The 19,099-nt window shown below is 43.5% G+C and overlaps 1 protein-coding gene across 1 annotated transcript; it reads left to right on the top strand.

Annotated features, from left to right (window-relative positions):
* Positions 1-795: 795 nt before the first annotated feature.
* LOC115137526 (zinc fingers and homeoboxes protein 3-like) lies at positions 796-17,852 on the top strand. The gene is made up of 3 exons (XM_029673853.2): positions 796-1,027; positions 9,657-12,613; positions 16,240-17,852. Exons 2-3 carry the CDS (start codon positions 9,861-9,863, stop codon positions 16,271-16,273), a joined length of 2,787 nt encoding a protein of 928 aa, XP_029529713.1. The 5' UTR covers positions 796-1,027; positions 9,657-9,860; the 3' UTR covers positions 16,274-17,852.
* The last annotated feature ends 1,247 nt before the right edge of the window (positions 17,853-19,099 follow it).

Below are 19,099 nucleotides of genomic sequence, written 5' to 3' on the forward strand. Positions count from 1 at the left end.
AAATCAAAATGTGAAACAGTGGTTTTGGCAATCACCTCGAAATGCAAATGATGGACGCAATGTCCCCATATTGCCACATAATGTGCTTTCTTTTTTACGCACTAGTATAACCAAAGACTATAAGAGCCTGGTCCTTGTTATATAGGTACCTTATTTAACGGACTGGTAAAGTTCGTTTATTGTCGCTCTGTGAACCTATAGTCGGTATAACTGGAAAATGCAAATAGAAATAGGATATGGCGCATCTTCGCGACACATTTGTGAAATGAGCTGTTTACCCCTTTACGCGCGCTTTTCATTAGGCTGAATTGGCCTTGTTGATATTCAGGCCTAATGTCTCATTCATTGAAGTATAATAATTATTCAATACTTTCCCCTTGTATGAACCACTCTCCAAAATACCTATATGGTTAGACAGACACCTTAACACGGGTTACATTGGCAAAACGGTGTGACCTAATTCTTATGTATATTCATTAGGCTATGACTGTTGTTATTAGGCTTACGTGGCAGGTAAGACATTTTCTGATTGGAAATTATGTCAAAATTATTAAGCTACACATTTGGCAAATGCTCAAATACACTCTTACATTTTCAGTAGGCTACTGTTCAAAACTGACCGATCGTTGTTCGTTTCCAATACTTTTGCTTTGTTCAGAGCGCATCTCTCGCGTATACATTCACCGTCCGACCCCCGCCCCTCTCCAACATTTAGATGAAAGGGTTTAGGATTTTGGGTGACGCTTTGAATCACGTGTTCATAGGAAATAGGCTACACTACGTATAATTTTTGTCTGCGTCGTCCAGCCGCCGACCATAGTTGTTTTCTGTCCATACAGTGTGCGAGGAGAGGTAATGTAGCCTACCTTGCTGTGTTCACAGACTGACGGGTTCACGCCAGTTCACCGGGTTCATCTGAGGCGAGGACCCACCCCCTCCTCTCAAAGCGCAACGAACGGAGCTAATCTAATATAATTCATTTCTATATTAATGTCGGATTCCATTTTACTCCGGACCAACTATCAAGGTAATGGCACTTTCCCTTGTACAATAGAATAACTCGTATTATTAGAGTTATAATTCCAGATTGTTTACTCCAATTTTGGCTATAGAATTTTATCTGGCGCTGTAGTCTAGTCTAGGCAGTTTATATGAAGTCGCAAATATATAAAATGGCGACAGTAGGTGGGGGGTGTCGAGTTAGGATTTTGGGGAATATGTTTAATTCTACAGAATGAGCTGAAGATTGTCGCAAGTAAAGAAGAGAGCCAATGTTTCCCAACAGGCTACTGGAGTGAACGAGTTAACTTGCCAGTTTGTTAGTTTCAAGAATGTAGCCTACAACGTTTACTTGCCCTCTCTCGCACGTTACAATGTGACGTTTCTGATGAATTTATTGCACAACGCTGAATAGTTCCCTCTTCTTTTTTGAGTGAGTCAGTGTTGACTATTCCCGCATTTAAGTTTTAAGGACTTTTTATGTGACGAATACATAATCTTATTGGATTTGATGACTGGTAGCATAACTTGGACAACCCAGACGTCCAGCTGGATCTTCTGCAAAAATATGTATTCCTTTTTAATCTATGAATTTTATGGCGACATTAATCGTTCCTTTCAACTCTTAAGTAATGTTTCAATGTTTCATTGAACACATTATTGGTTTTATGTATTGCACAATTGTTTTAATTTCATTTCCCTCAGTCCTCGATACTGTTTTGCTGATAGCTCAGCAATCAACTGCATTTTGGGAGCTGTCATCTTTTGATCTGCCTTTCTTCATGTGTGTCAAACTGTCAGAATATTGCAAGCTGTAAAGTCTTCCTCATGACTCCCATCTCTAAAACAGACAGGACACCCACATTTCTTTAGGTGTCTAGCCAATGAGGTGACCCTGTATAATCAATGCGTTTTCTGTTAGCTGTCCAACATGCCTGTGACACAGCAGGCATTCAGCATGGATCCCAGTGCTGACTAATATTACCTTATCCACTGCTCTGTGTGTTTCTGATGTTCATACACATTATATAGGACAATACGATGGTATCCTACCTCTTGAATGAGCAGCAGAAAATATTCATCCGGTAACTGTCGGTTAAATATTCAACCCTGTAATCAGGGAAATGTGTGAGTGATTCATGCACATGCAATGAGTCAGAGGCATCATACCAATTGGAACGGAAGAAGCATGTCATGCTACCAAGGTATATCAAATATAATGTAAGGTTATTCAATTAGAATAAATATGCAGACACCTAATTTTACCATTAGCGCCCCCTCAAAATTCATAGATGCATGACATATGTTAAATAGGATTATTCCCTTGCTCCAATGCTTGGCAGACGTCTCTCATTACTGACTAATACAAAGCTAGACACGCTAGCTCCCACAGCCTGGCTAGATTCAGCCTGGTCCAGTGAGTGTGTATGTGTAGAGGGTTGCACTCTTCTAGGAGGTTACACTGGGGGAATGTCAATTCCCATTGTGGATCCCTGGGAACGTTCTTCCATCGCTCCTTCTCGGAACTGTTCTAATGAGGCCAGGCATATTGCCTTTTATCCTTATTCCCTGCAATTAGGGATGGCTCACAGTTTTGGCTATGGCCATAACAGAGAGTGTTTGTATACACAGACACAGCGTAATGGACCGAGAGTGCCCACCCCACTCTAAAAAAGAAACGTCCTCGGATGACACTCCTTAGTTACTGTACAAATATACCGCTTTGCGGATTATATGTTCTGATGTCTATCGACACCAGTCAAACAATATTTTCATTTCTGTGCCCTAGGTTTCACTGTGCTGTGTAGCCATTGCCAGAGCACACTCAAGCAGGTCATATGGTCATGATTTGCAGTTTTAGCTGACATCGAGTGTATAACATTCCTCAAGTTCAGAGAGGAAAATCAGCTATCTAATGCCAACCAGATCTATTTCCCAGCAGTTCTGTACAAACAACCATATTCATGATAACAGCATACTTCCCCCTCCTCACAAAAACAGTCCCATAAGCATACTACTTAGAGAGCTTTGTTTTGTTAGTCTGAAAGTCTACACCACTCTGTATGGGTTCACTCTTATTCTCTCCTTTTCATCGTATGGTATCGCTTTTTTCTTAGGAGTATCGAGGTACAATGCGATCGAAAGCCTCCTTGAGACAGCATGTTTGCTCTGTTCCAACCAAAATAAACTTATCTGCACAAAAACTAGGGGCTAGAGAGGAGAGAGCCCCTGCCACTTTCTCTGTCTCGTGCAAGAAAGGTTTGGTCAGCAGGAGCTGGCATTTGCCAAACTCTGGCAGTTACAAGAGGCTGTGATGTCAGCCATTTTAGGTTGGACAGTACAATGCGCAATACGCCGCCATTTTTCTTCCTTTTTCTTTTTAAGTTGCCAAATCAATGGCCTGGAGTCCCAGATACAGAACTGAAGGAGTTATTCATCAAAAACGCAGAAATAGGCTCCCGTGACTCAGGATTTCTTCACACAAATTTAGTCCGTCATTCACCCAGGCCGTTGAGGAAGGCTCTGGTGAAAAATATAAGATTGCGATGGAGGACATGGAAATCTATTTGAACAGAACAAGAGATGCTTTGGCATTAGACCTAATGTATGTAGACCTCATTTGTTTTTTATTAGATGGTGCCACAAACACTTAATCAGTAGGGTGGACTGTGTAGTTGAGCAGGTATTGTCATGTGGGAAGGTGTCTTTACAACTGACCCCACCCCAATAGTCCGGAACAGCTAAGCCAAGGCTGGCATTTTCAGAGATGGCACTGCAGGAGGATTAACATTGTCCTTTTCCTCCCATATAAGGTTATTTTGTGTGTGTGTGTGTGTGCACACGTCTGTCTGGTTGCGTGGTGGGTGTAGACGATTGACACCTCTGTGTGGGGTGTGGTGGGCAAGGAGAAGAGAGGGGTTGCCATGACAATGTTAACACATGAGTGGCATCGCGGACTGGTCTCTCAGCGGACCGGCTGCAGTCACGGATGTGGGGGGGGGGTTGACGTCTGACAACACCTGCGTCTCAGCAGGCATTCATACGTTCACACACACACATATACTGGTACACGTAGAAATACATAACACACACACACACACACACCCCTGAAGACACACTCCGATACGGAATTTACGGGCATACAATTGGGAACATACTGAAGACAAATCCCACTATATTAACACTAGGTTAACCACTCACATCCTTGGCTACAGGTGTGTTTTTCATGACAGTAAATGTGGATTTTATGAATGCAATCACTAATCCATTACATAGCTATACACTTAAATTATTATGTGCCCACTAAATTCCAGCCATTCAGTCAATAACAGACACAGAAAGCATGATAGACACAGGAGACATCCAGACATGCAGGAAATGGAACAATGACAAGCCGACGGTCAGTCTTCTGAATAAGGCTCCCAGCGCTGGATCACGTTTCTCTTATAAATGAGGCGGCATTGTTCTCAACGTCTTCCCTGTTCAGGGCAGTAATTGCTATCCGTCTCTGACTTATATTTGGGTTTCCAGCTAACCCACTCACATGACTTGAATCTATTTAATGGACATTTGGCGGAAGACGTACTCATAAACATATTTTTCCTGTCGTTTAGATGTGTCTGTCAGGAGTTGTTCTGTCTGTCCCACACCCACTTATGCCAGGAGCTGTTTCTGTTGATCTTCAACTCAATACCAGCTAAGCAGGCATTCAAGACGGCTGTGGATCACTGACACGCTAATATATGGAAAAACAAATGTTGTCATAAAACAGCCAAGATCTCCTCAGCCCTTGTGTGACTGCAGCATCACCAACTGTTTACTGGCAGTTGAGTTAAAAGATAAATATTTCTGAAAGCTTTGGTGTAAAACGATGTGGATGTGTACTTCATTGCTTTCTCTGTCATCTTCACCCATGTCCTCCTCTTACTCCAGCTGTCTGTCTGGGTCTGCTCTCCCTATGTCATTCCTTTTTCTCTGTCATCTTCACCCATGTCCTCCTCTTACTCCAGCTGTCTGTCTGGGTCTGCTCTCCCTATGTCATTCCTTTTTCTCTGTCATCTTCACCCATGTCCTCCTCTTACTCCAGCTGTCTGTCTGGGTCTGCTCTCCCTATGTCATTCCTTTTTCTCTGTCATCTTCACCCATGTCCTCCTCTTACTCCAGCTGTCTGTCTGGGTCTGCTCTCCCTATGTCATTCCTTTTTCTCTGTCATCTTCACCCATGTCCTCCTCTTACTCCAGCTGTCTGTCTGGGTCTGCTCTCCCTATGTCATTCCTTTTTCCAGTCATCTTCACCCATGTCCTCCTCTTACTCCAGCTGTCTGTCTGGGTCTGCTCTCCCTATGTCATTCCTTTTTCTCTGTCATCTTCACCCATGTCCTCCTCTTACTCCAGCTGTCTGTCTGGGTCTGCTCTCCCTATGTCATTCCTTTTTCTCTGTCCTCTTTACTCCTCAGTCATGTGACTGTTTGCAAATATCAACTGTTGGTGACCCTACAATTTACGTGTGCCTGTGGGCTATTTTATTGCAGATGTACCACTTCATACCCCTTCAGCTATGAAACCACCTTTTTTTTTAAATAAGTGTTTTATTCTTATAAACCAAATATTAAATAGTTACTTGAAATGAAATAATTTCGACTGAGTTGAGCACACAAGGTAACATGAGGACTTTGCTTATGAAGAGTGAGCGGGGGTGTTCTGAGAGCTTGTCTGAAAGCTCTGTTACTTTGCCTCAGTTCAGATCAGTACTCTCCAGGTCTATGGAGATTAAACTCTTTTCATCTCAGCCATAGAGCCAGTGCCAGTATCGGGACATACGACACACCGGGAGACAGTTCCCGTCTGAGTCGTCTACTTTAGCGATGAAACACGAGGCCCCTCTTTTCAGAGTGCACCATTCAATGGCTCCCTGTCTGAGAAGCCCTAGTCTTGTCTGATCGCACATCTCGCTCGTGAGATAATGCACCCCATTCTTTTGAATGGTGACCTGGTTCTTCATGTACCCTTGCTCAACTTTGTGCCTGTCTTGGGTTTGTCATGCATGGAATTGGATGTTTTAGGGGGAGAGGTACCAGGGCTACGACACTGTGCTATATCTCAGCGCAGTACGCGGGACACAAATAACTTCAACCTATTAGTGCTCAGATGACATTTTCCATCACATGGTATTTTTTAAATGGCATGGCCTTTGTATCATTGTGATGAAGACCGATTTTTTAATTTTTTTACATGCACATCTCCTTGATGCATTAGTATTTCAACATGTGATTGGGGAGCTCTGAGACCAGGAAACACAATTTGAGCCACATTTGTGAAAAACTATCAGTTAGGATGAGGCAGTAATGATTATAGTTATACATTACAATTAACTGCATCACCTCCTGGTGCCTTCGGAAAGTATTCAGACCTCTTGACTTTTTCCGCATTTTGTTACGTTACAGCCTTATTCTAAAACGGATTAAATAAAACATCTTATCATTAATCTACACACAGTAACCCATAATGACAAAGCAAAAACAGGTTTAGACATTTTTGCAAATAAAATAAAATGTAATATAACATTTACATAAGTATTTAGACCCTTTACTCAGTACTTTGTTGAAGCACCGTTGACAGAGATTACAGCCTTGATTCTTCTTGGGTATGACGCTACAAGCTTGACACACCTGTATTTTGGGAGTTTTTCCCCATTCTTCTCTGCAGATCCTCTCAAGCGCTGTCAGGTTGGATGCAGAGCGCCGCTGCACAGCTACTTTCAGGTCTCCCCAGAGATGTTCAATCGGGCTCTGGCTGGGCCACTCAAAGACTTGTCCCGAAGCCACTCCTGCATTGTCTTTGCTGTGTGCTTAGGGTCGTTGTCCTGCTGGAAGCTGGACCTTCGCCCCAGTCTGAGGTCCTGAGCAGGTTTTCATCAAGGGTCTCTCTGTACTTTGCACCGTTCATCTTTCCTTCACTCCTGACTAGTCTCCCAGTCCCTGTCGCTGAAAAACATCCCCACGGCATGATGCTGCCACCACCATGCTTCACCGTAGGGATAGTGCCAGATTTCCTCCAGACGTGACGCTTGGCATTCAGACCAAAGAGTTGAATCTTGTTTCTCATGGTCTGAGAGTCCTTTAGGTGCCTTTTGGCAAACTCCAAGCGGGCTGTCATGTGCCTTTTACTGCTTTGACTCAACTTGTTCTTGGGGACCTTCAATGCTGAAGAAATGTTTTGGTACCCTTCCCCAAATCTGTGCTTCGACACAATCCTGTCTCAGAGCTCTACAGACAATTTCTTTGACCTCATGGCTTGGATTCTGCTCTGACATGCACTGTCAACTGTGGGACCTCAAGTCCTATCAATTGAATTTACCACAGGTGGACTCAAATCAAGTTGTAGAAACATCACAAGGATGATCAATGAGAACAGGATGAACCTGAGCTCAATTTTGAGGTATAAGGTATTTCTGTTTTTAATAAATGTGCAAAAAAAAAATCTAAAAACCTGTTTTCACTTTGTCATTATGTGGTATTGTGTGTAGATTGATGAGGGAAAACATTTAATTGAATCCATTTTTTAAAATAAGACCAAGGTAACAAAATGTGGTAAAAGTCAAGTGGTTTGAATACCTTCCGAATGTACTGTAACTGGGAACTAACTAGTAAGTCCACTGCCTTTCCCCTGTCCACACAGTACTAAAACCATACCTTCACATGTTATTCGTTGAGCATGAGAAGATCAGACTCGCTGGCATGAGAGCTGTAGCCAACGTCTCAATGGAATGCACTCGCTAAACCCCACTGTCCTCATCAGGGGTTAACTGTGTGCCGTCAGAAAGTATCATGACCTCCCCGCCAGCTAAACATACAGCAAATGCCCACGTCTGGATGCAGCGAACCGGGATTAATACATAAGATGCTGGTGACCTAGTTTTTTTTTTTTTTTTTGTCGGAAGGGAGCCGTCATTAGAAATAAAAGAGGCAGTTACAAAAAGGACATCGCGGCCCTTCCGGGATCAGCATGTACTGTGGGTAGTCATTTGGGATTTTAAATTCCGGAACAGGTTCATCTTTTATTTATCAACCAGCAGGCCATGGTGAATGCATACACATAACTTCACTCAGTCTGACTGGCTGAAGACGTACAGGGTTTTCAGGAGTATGTCCACGTTCAAGAGAATAATGACCTGACTCTTAAGAATTTGGCTATAGATATTTCAAGAATGTAATAGTGTGCTCATTCGGCGTGCTATATTGACACACCTTGTAATAAATAGTTTTAAGTACTGAGGTAGACACTGAGATGTGGACTGATGATGAAGATGATGAACATCTGCCAAAGAGAGACAAATCTCAGCTATCTGCCGAAGCATCATGACATCTCTGTGAGAACTATATAAGATCAAGAGCAGTTTTTCAATTCACAGCAAGAGAGGCGGAGGGAGAGAGAGAATATGAGGGTTGTATTTAATGAGAGGGCAGTGTGGAATTGAAGCAGATTGTGTCCTCGCTTCATATTCTACGTTGTTGTACTAAGAATGTTGTTATCTATATATTTAGCTACATAACTGTAAAAACAGAATACGCAGAAAACACTGACCTGAGTTGACCTTTGTCCTGAAAAGGCTTCAAACTGAGTTAAGGATTATTTTCAGCATCGGCGTCAAAGTTAGCGTTGGGGGGAGTGGGCGTGGCTAATGGTGCAGTCTTAAACCGTCCTCTTGGCCGCAGAGTCATCATTTTGCTGTCCTAAAGCTAATTTTCTTCAACCCTACACATTTTGCCTTAGTGTCATGCAAATCTACACATTTTGTCATGAGGTTGAGAGAAAAAAAAATCTGTTTTAAAGCTAGTGTCCTGCAATTGTCATGGCTAATGGCTAATGCCGTGTTCTTATGCTATCTGAGTGACTCAAACATAACAGTTTTAGATTCTCTGTCTAGTTTTTATTTTGATGATTGTTGGTTCTCAAAGATGATCTTGTTTAAAAATATATAGTTCCACTATCTTTTCTACATGCTTTATATCTGGTTTACACTGAAAACATTTTTACCATCCCGGAAATTATTTTCCAAATTATATATATATATTTTTGTATCATATATTTTGGAGTGATGGCAACGATTTAGCAGCTAAATGAATATAAGGGAAACGCTGGTGTGTCCGAGTGTGTGCGTGCATGCATATGTGAAATTTGAAGCAATTGTGAGGAACCTCCATGTGTGAGTGTGTTAGAGTACGAAGGGGGTATATTTACAGAGAGTGGATGTGTGTGTGTGTGTGTGTGTATTCATGGATGTGCGTGTTTACCAAAACGAATAGCGTACGTCATCCTAAATAAAGGGTGACAAATAGTTGGAGGCCCTTTGATGCAATCTGTCAATTTGATTGCTCAACATAATGTAACGTTGCATGTGTCATTAAAATCATTGTTGAGAGCACATCGGGGAGCACTGATGTCACCAGATGGCTCCCAAAAGTTGTGTACACCCCAATGTAAAGGGTTGGAACATTATTGCCTGTATAATGTAGACTGGCTCTTATCCAAGGTTGGCAGAAGAGTGAGGCACATGACAATGTAAAAATGACTGGGAGTTTCCCTGATTGTGTGTGGATGCATTCTTATTAGGAATGATTTAACTTATCGCATCTTTTTCTGTTTTCTCTCCCATAGGTTTCCAGTGAGCTGCCAAAACAGCCTGTTGTCATGTGAGAGGAGTCCCAGAAGCTGAGGACAAACATGAAGCAACACTGTAATGTCATCGCGGCTGGTCCATGACATTTAAACCCCATCAGTCCTCTCCACATACCACTCGCCCTCCGTTACCATACAGGACAATCAGTCAGTCACCCATCATCTACACACCACTACAATACAATGGCCAGCAAGAGGAAGTCAACAGTGCCATGCATGATCCCATCCAAAAACAAACACATGCGTGAGGAGATCATACTTGGCTGCCTCCCTGAGCTCCTACCCACAATCCCAGAGGACAGTATCCTCAGCATATCTGGAAAAGACGGACGCCATTTCTTCCAGGATTCCTTTAGACCTGAAGGGGGTGACAGATGGCAGAAAGGGGGCACATACAGCTGCCCACCTTGCCACTTTGAGTCCAGAGATCTGAACTACTTTTTGGACCACCTGCACAGCTGCCACGTAGACTTCAGGGCCCAGCCCAGTTTCTACTGCCTGATCTGTGGTGTGTCAGTGGTCAGGTTTGAGGCCCTAGCCCTGCACAACTCTAAAGCCCACCCTGGGGTGTCGGGGGGCTCTGTCACCGTGTCCCTGCATGTCAGGAAGAGCGATGGGGCGACTATCGTGGAGCAGAGCCTGTTCACAACAAATGGGGTGGACTCTAACGATCCTGCAATCTCCTTCACTAAAACTCCTATAGTGAGAATGATGAAGGCCAAGGGACAGCACAAGAAGATTGTAGTCTCCCACACAGTAGAGGTGCAGAGGATAGACACTGGGAAGGAGATGAAGCAGACAGACCCCACTATGTTGACGAATGTGCCTAAACTACAGAATGGGTCTCTCAGTGGGACCAGTGGCCCTGCTATGTTGAGGAAACCTCACACTCATGTGATAACGACAACGGTGCCCAATCAAGCCTATCACCAGCACAGCCCTCCCACTTTCTCATTCTCCTCCTCATCCTCCAATTCCATCAAAAACCTCCCAAAGGTGATGATTCCCCTGAGCAGCATCCCCACCTATGATGCTGCCATGGACACCAGCAGTTTTCTCAAGACTTCCTTTGGAAAGTTCCCCTACCCGACCAAAGCTGAGCTTTGCTACCTGACCGTGGTCTCTGATTGGCCAGAGGAGCTGATCAAACTCTGGTTTACCGCCCATAGACTCAAACAGGGCATCAGCTGGTCCCCCGAGGAGATAGAGGAGGCCAGGAGAAAGATGTTCAGCACTGTCTTTCAAGGAACAGCACCCCCAAAACAGCCCCCTAAGCAACGGCACAACAATCATGTTGTAAACCAACACACTGTCCATGCCCAGCCTGCTCCAGTGGGCCCCAGCCACCAGGCTGCCAGGGTGTCCCATGGTAGTGTAGTGAGCAGGCATGCTGGAGTCATAGCCACTTCGGCTAGCATTTCAGCCTCTGGTCACCCGGTCACCACTAGGGTCTCTTATGTCGCCCCAACCATGATCCCCCCGAAATATCAGACAGTGGTCAGCGGAACAACGCAGGTAGTAGCCAGGAACACTATCCCCACTACTGTGCCCAGCCTGGAGTCTGACAAGAGTGTTGCGCAAAGGTTGGGATTGGCGGGAAACAATGGTTGTGTCATTAGCACCATCAGCAGAAGCAGCAGTAGCAGTAGTAGTTGCAGTAGCAGCAGCAGCATCAGTAGTTACTCCTCCATTAGTACTGACGCCGGGGACCATGGCACTAGGAAACCAATCAGCATCATCAGTTGCACCTCCAACATTAGCAATAATGATGACTGTCTCACTGACAGCCCTGACAAACCAAACAATCAAAGCAGCAGACATTATAGCATACCATCCGTCCTGGAAGGCTTTAGCAGCAGCAACAAAAGTAAAGTGGTCATGAGTAATACCGGCAAATCTAACGTTATCGCCTATAACATCCATAGCAACGGCAACACAGCTAATCAGGATCATTACCCATCAACAATGGGTGATGATGACCGTAACGACAACAATATCCACAAGTCCAACAACGGCAGTATGAGTAGTGGCTACTCCAGCACTAGCAATAATGATAATGTCAACAACCTGAACCATGCCAGCAAAGCCCAAAACGAAAACACCAGCACCAGTGTCATTGCCAAAAGCAGCGGCAGCGGCATATCTATTGTAGAGGATGGAAAATGCACGAAGGAGGTTCCTATGAAAGCTATGTCAGTCCTGCGGCAGCTTATCAAGGAGGAAGACTATTTTGGGGATGACAGGACCTGCCCTGAACTAAAAGTTGACCCCATAAAGATCAACCTGCAGAGGTCCATGGTGAGCGATCCAGCTTCAAAACCTGGTTCAGAGGCCTTCCCTCCAGAGCTCAAGTCTGAGACGCACATCTCAGACCTGTCACAACCGTCCTTCTCTGCCCCCTGGGGCAAGAAAACACCCAGGCAGGTGCACCTTCTGAGACAGGCATTCACCAGCACACGCTGGCCCAGCAGCCAGCAGTCTGAGGAGCTGAGTATCATGACGGGTCTGCCCAAGCCAGAGGTGGTCCGCTGGTTCAGTGACAGCCGCTATATTCACAAGAACAGCCAGCTGAAATGGCTGGAGGGCTACCAGTGCCTACCAGCAGAGGGGGAGGAAGGAAAAGGCCCCAGAGACTACAACGCAGGGGCACTGATCAACCCTCAGGAGGTTCATAGGAAACTGGTGGAGCAGGAGGTGAACAAGCAGCTTGATGGAGGACCTGAGGGGCTGAGCTCAGGGCAGCGGGGATTCTGGTGGGGTGCAGACACACAGAGGCCGCTGTTGAGTCCAGCAGGGCCAGAGGAGACTGGGGAGAGAGAAAGAGCTGTGGATACAGGGAATGCCGAAGGACTACATGGTCACTGGGCAGAGAGGGAGGATGACCACCAGCAGCCAGTTACCAGCCAGGCCTTTGGTGAGCAGCAGACAGAGCCCAGGTGAGTTCTATCAGTTACCGTTGTCTAATGAAAAGTACTGAATCTGTGATCACCTCATATACTCAAGGCCGGACCGCTCATTGGGCAGGATTAGGCCGCCGCCTATTGAGGCAGATTGAAGAGGGCGGCATTTGAGCTAAACTGGTCAAGTCGCACCTCCAACAACACATAAAACCTCACATAATTATTTTGATGTTTAAAAAAATAGAAATAAAAAAAAACACGTACCCCTTCGTCATGATATCCAATTCGTAGCTACAGTCTTGTCCCATCTCTGCAACTCCCCTACGGACTCGTGCGAGGCGAAGGTTCGAGAGCAATGCGTCCTCTGAAACACGACCCTGCCAAGCCACACTGCTTCTTGACACAATGCTCACTTAACCCAGAAGCCAGCCGCACCAATGTGTCGGAGGAAACACTGTACAACTGGCGACCAAAGTCAGTGTGCACTGCACCCGGCCCGCCACAAGGACTCGCTAGAGTGCAATGGGACAAGGATATCCTGGGCTGGCCAAATCCTCCCCAAACCCAGACGGCCAATGTCTGACGGCCTCATGGGTCTCTCGGTCGCGGCCGGCTGTGACACACCGTGGGATTGAACCGGGGTCTGTAGTGACGCCTCTAGCACTGCAATGCAGTGCCTTGGACCACTGGGAGGCCAAACCTCGTATATTTCTGCCCAAAAACAATAACTATTTCTCTCAACCAGTGGCATATGGGCTTTTTAGGTGAGCGCTGATGCCACCCTGTGATAATAGCCTAATCTAAATGGCACCCAATCAAATACAAAATGTGCTGATATGTTAAGAAACAATATACAGTTGAAGTCTGAAGTTTACATACACTTATGTTGGAGTCATTAAAACTCGTTTTTCAACCACTCCACAAATTTCTTGTTAACATACTATAGTTTTGCCAAGTCTGTTCGGATATCTACTTTGTGCATGACACAAGTAATTTTTCCAACAATAGTTGACAGACAGATTATTTCACTTATAATTCACTGTATCACAATTCCAGTGGGTCAGAAGTTTAGATACACTAAGTTGACTGTGCCTTTAAACAGCTTGGAAAATTCCAGAAAATTATATCATGGCTTTAGAAGCATCTGATAGGCTAATTGACATAATTTGAATGAATTGGAGGTGTACATGTGGATGTATTTCAAGGCCTACCTTCAAACTCAGTGTCTCTTTGCTTGACATCATTGGAAAATCAAAATAAATCAGCCAAGACTTCAGAAAAAAAAGTGTGGACCTCCACAAGTCTGGTTCATCCTTGGGAGAAATTTCCAAATGCCTGAAGGTACCACATGGATCTGTATAAACAATAGTACGCAAGTACAAACACCATGGAACCACGCAGCCGTCTTACCGCTCAGGAAGGAGACGCGTTCTGTCTCCTAGAGATGAAAGTACTTTGGTGTGAAAAGTGCAAATCAATCCCATAAATACAGCAAAGGTTTTTGTGAAGATGCTGGAGGAAACCGGTACAAAAGTATCTATATCCACAGTAAAACGAGTCCTATATCGACATAATCTGAAAGGCCACTCAGCAAGGAAGAAGTCACTGCTCCAAAACCACCATAAGAAAGCCAGACTACGGTTTGCAACTGCACATGGGGACAAAGATCGTACTTTTTGGAGAAATGTCCTCTGGTCTGATGAAACAAAAACAGAACTGTTTGGCCATAATGACCATAGTTATGTTTGGAGGGGAAAAAAGGGAGGCTTGCAAGCCGAAGAACACCATCCCAACTGTGAAGCACGGAGGTGGCAGCATCATGTTGTGGGGGTGCTTTGTTGTAGGAGGGACTGGCACACTTCACAAAATAAATCGATGGCTACATGAGGAAGGAAAATTATGTGGACATGTTGAAGCAACATCTGAAGACATCAGTCAGGAAGTTAAAGCTTGGTCGCAAATGGGTCTTCCAAATGAACAATGATCCCAAGCATATTTCCAAAGTTGTGGCAAAATGGTTTAAGGACAACAAAGTCTAGGTATTGGAGTGGCCATCACAAAGCCCTGACCTCAATCCTATAGAAAATGTGTGGGCAGAACTGAAAAAGCGTGTGCGAGCAAGGAGGCCTACAAACCTGAGTCAGTTACACCAGCTCTGTCAGGAGGAATGGGCCAAAACTCAACCAACTTATGGGAAGCTTGTGGAAGGCTACCCGAAACGTTTGACCCAAGTTAAACAATTTAAAGGCAATGCTACCAAATACTAATTGAGTGTATGTAAACTTCTGACCCACTGGGAATGTGATGAAAGAAATAAAAGCTGAAGTAAATCATTCTCTCTACTATTATTTTGACATTTCACATTCTTAAAATAAAGTGGTGATCCTAACTGACCTAAAACAGGGACTTTTTACTAGGATTAAATGTTAGGAATTGTGAAAACTGAGAGTTTAAATGTATTTGGCTAAGGTGTATGTAATCTTCCGACTTCAACTGTATCCTAACACAGGACAGGTCAAAGTCAAATGGACAATATGGAATGGATAATCTGGCTACTCACAGCTGCTGTCCAGGAGTTTCACCACGTGTCATGATCAGTGGTTTCAAGTCTGTATCCGTAAATTTGACTAGCTGATCATAGCGAAAAATAAAATACTTCTGCATTTCCCGCTGTGTAAACACATTGCAAATATGCTCAGGATAACTCCTCCTGATGAAGTTGGGTATACAGACTGCATCACATTCAGCTGTAATTGGGAGTCCCATAGGGCGGCGCACAATTGGCCCAGCGTCGTCCAGGTTTGGCCAGGGTAGGCCGCCATTGTAAATAAGAATTTGTTCTTTCCTAGTTAAATAAAAATAATTCAGAGCTTAAATAGCCAAAATGATTAGTCAATGGAATCAGGACTAATAATGCCAATGCAACAGCCTGTTTTACATCTTTAAAAAAAAATGTATATTTTCACCTTTCATTCAGAACCTAAATTGAACCTAACTTCACTGTCTTGGACATACGTATTTTTGACATCTTTTCAACGTCATTTTGCTTACAGGGACAATTCTAGTTTTGCCGGTGGCATTATTGTTGTCTCTGCCCTGCATATGCATACCTTCATGGAATTTCTATGTGTTAAGTCAGTTGTTTACCTACCAGCCTCGATGAGGAAGATAATTGCTCCTTCGTCATCACAGAATGTCAAAAACTATACTGTTGATATTTACAGTAGCTATATATTGCTCTGATATTGGATATTATTTATTTATGGCTTTGTAAACTGTAAAATTGAAGTTGAAGAAAAAAATGTCAGTTATGTGTTTGTAGTTGTTACTGTGTGAAGAATAAAGACATGAACCGGGGGAGAGAGTGTGGGTATTCATACAGAGTGGCTTGTTCAGACAATCAAAGGTCTGTTTTAAGAAGCTATTTTTAGAAGAGTTGGAGTCTGGGCCATTGAATTATAGATTAAGAGAGCGTGCTAATATATGTGAATAAATCATGTCTATTGTCTTTTGTGAGTTGGCTGTTACGAGGAAATCAGAGACTAACTTCTATATCTTTTAACAGTGCTTATTCAAAAAATACATATATAACATGTATTCATGGAAAATGTATTTTCATCAGAACAGTATTGTACTAATGTGAGTCCTGTGTGTGTTTTCAGGGACCGTCTGATAATAGAGCTGCTTGAAGTGTGACGGAGTGGCCCAAACCTACCGGGGGTAAAGGATGGGTTGGCTGGCTGGCTGGCTTTACAGATGGCCATGGTCTGGTGTGTTCATTATGACAGCAGATGTGATTGTAGCTGGACCGTTGGACTGTAACTGTGAATACCCCCATCACTTCCTGCCATCCTCTAAAGAAAGAACTTCTCACCTTTTGTGTCCTGTGATGTTCAAGCCTTTCTTCATTCTTCTTTGTGGTCGTGTGGGGAATGGGATGGTGCGCATAGAGGGTGGTAAGCCGGATGAGACAGAGAGAAGACTAACACTGACTGGACAACTGACTTGAATGAGGGAAGATGGGAGCGGGATAAAGAGATACTGTTTAGGGAAAGGGATATGTATATGATTGAAACTGCACTAAAGAGGGGTTTTGTTGACTGGACAAAATGAGCAGTGTCTATGAGATGTTATTGTTGGCTTTGATATTTGTAACTTTTTTTTTAGCAACCAGTACTTCAGCACTGCCTTGAATTTTACTTTCCTCCGTTAATTGGTTTTTCAATTTTACTTACTCTTCTTCTATAGTCACTGTAAGTCCAGAAATAATTGAGCCTCTAGTTTTATTTATCTCTGTATAAATGTTGGTGATCACTCAACAGTTCAGCTACAGCAGCGTTTCCCAAACTTGGTCCTCGGGAGCACATTTAGTTTTTTGCCCAAACACTACACAGCTGATTCAAATGATCTAAGCTTGATGATTAGTTGATTATTTGAATCAGCTGTGTAGTGTTTGGGCAAAAAAAACTAAACGTGCACCCCTTGGGGTCCTGAGGACTGCGTTTGAGAAACCCTGAGCTACACGCAAGAGACAATACAATGCACTAGCAGACAGCAATGCTAAAAATCACACTGCCCCAGAATAAAGATATTGACAGAGCTCTGTCAAAATCAATACTGCCCTGGCTGAATCTACAAACCCAATCATAAGAGAAGCCTGTCACGCGAACGTTGCCTTACTAAGTCTGTCCCAATGCATTGATATGACCGGTCCGCCCATCACCTATAGCTTTCCAGCTACTGTGATGTTGAGATCAAAAAAAGGTGCCAGTGCATTAAAGTTACTGCTGTGCTGGTTTATATCTGTCAATCAATTTTTTAAAAAGATGCTGCTTCTGTATTCTTGTAAAAGCTTAACATTCAGCTGTAATATGAAATATACTGGCAAATGCTATAAAATAAATGTCAATTTGATCAAATGCCTTGGAGGACACAGAGGTAGATCTTGTGCTAGCTAGAGAGCCAAATGAGGAGATCTTTTCATTCTTCTGAATTTTTCATATTAACAAACATGGTCACTACATGCGTCTGATAAGCTGCTAAATAGCTAAGAACGGTGCTATACCATCCAAAGTGAAATTGGAGGTGATCTCCTACCAGCAGTGTATGCACTTGTGTTGAATGTTACCAATTTGTTTTGGTTTGAAAAATAAAGATGAAAAGAAATCTGGACTTACGGTGTTATGATCACTTTAACTTTTATGAAATAGTTTGATCATAAAGCACTGTTGTATCATCCTTTCTACACTTTCCAGAATAAATTCTCACTGAGGAAGACTGCTTACTTGTTTTTACTGCCACATGAAAAGCTGTCACACCTGTAGATTGATTATAGAACATACATGACATGTTTGTAGCGACCCCGTGTTTATGAGCGCGGATATCGACTCTGCCACTCGAGCATGCTCTTGTGGCACAGTCCATGGCGTGCTGGGCTACGGGCCGGGTTCGGGGTTCGAGATGAGCTCCTTGCCGGTTTCATTACACTGGTGTCAGAAGTGGGATTGAATTAAAGAGTTAATTCGATATTTGTAGGGGCGTATTAATCTAGATCAAGTAAGAAGGGGCAAGTTTTCCTTTTAAACAGTGTCATCTACTGGTAGAGGACAGTTGATACACTTTCTCAAAGTTAAAGACACCAACACCTTTACAAGAAAAATCAATTGGTGTCAGAAACTGAGCTCTTGCTTCGATGGCAGATTAAAAAATAAAAATTTCCAGTGTACTGTATTGGCAAGTTGTGATCAGAGCCATTATGTACAAAAATGCTTGTGTATGCCTATGTCAATATGAACAGCTTGATCTAATGATAATCACTAGCTTACTCTCAATATGGCATTTCACCTTTGAATAATTTTCCATACTCAAGGCTAGGGACATTTAGATACCTTTGTTGCGATTAATAACACAATCCTAATATCTGCAGAGGTTTGCCTCACTGATTTGACATTTATTGAATAATGCAAAGAACAGCATGCGTCAGAATGGCTACAAAGGATTTCCAAGTTCGTCAGTCCAGTCAGCCAGTTACTGCTCATGTTGAATGGATCCCAGCTGGGAAGCACTCTATTGGAAATGGACCATCTTAGACACCTGCACTCATGTTATGCTATACTAAAACTTTCACACGGCACTTGTACGGTGCTTGACATCTGCACTTAACTGGTCTCGCAATTTAGCCATGGTCACTGCACAGTCAGTCAGAGGCTCAATTTGCAAACTAAATCTATTCATTACAAATTAAAGATGTCAAGAATTGATAGATTCATGGCGTTAAATCCAAACATGAGAACCAGGCTTGTGCCAAACCCTGCCTGATCCCTCCTATAGCAACTTGTCCAAAATCAACAGGCAGTGGGGATGCTTCCTGGGGCCTCCTGTTCTCAGGGTAGACAGAGCTTGTTATTACACTGGGTTCTGGGAACACAGGAAGCCTCTTGAAACATTACCACAGTACACCTAAATGAGAAATGTATGTTGAAAAGTGACTGTCAGCAGGGTGAACATAGTGACGGATACAAT

This window comes from Oncorhynchus nerka, linkage group LG2 (genome assembly GCF_034236695.1).
Source record: "Oncorhynchus nerka isolate Pitt River linkage group LG2, Oner_Uvic_2.0, whole genome shotgun sequence".
NCBI lineage: Eukaryota > Metazoa > Chordata > Actinopteri > Salmoniformes > Salmonidae > Oncorhynchus > Oncorhynchus nerka.

Bases quoted from the DNA above. Each gene is read 5' to 3' on its own strand.
- LOC115137526 (XM_029673853.2), top strand. From the start codon at position 9,861: ATGGCCAGCAAGAGGAAGTCAACAGTGCCATGCATGATCCCATCCAAA. The intron at 12,614-16,239 runs GTGAGTTCTATC...GTGTGTTTTCAG, and splicing joins GAGCAGCAGACAGAGCCCAG to GGACCGTCTGATAATAGAGC.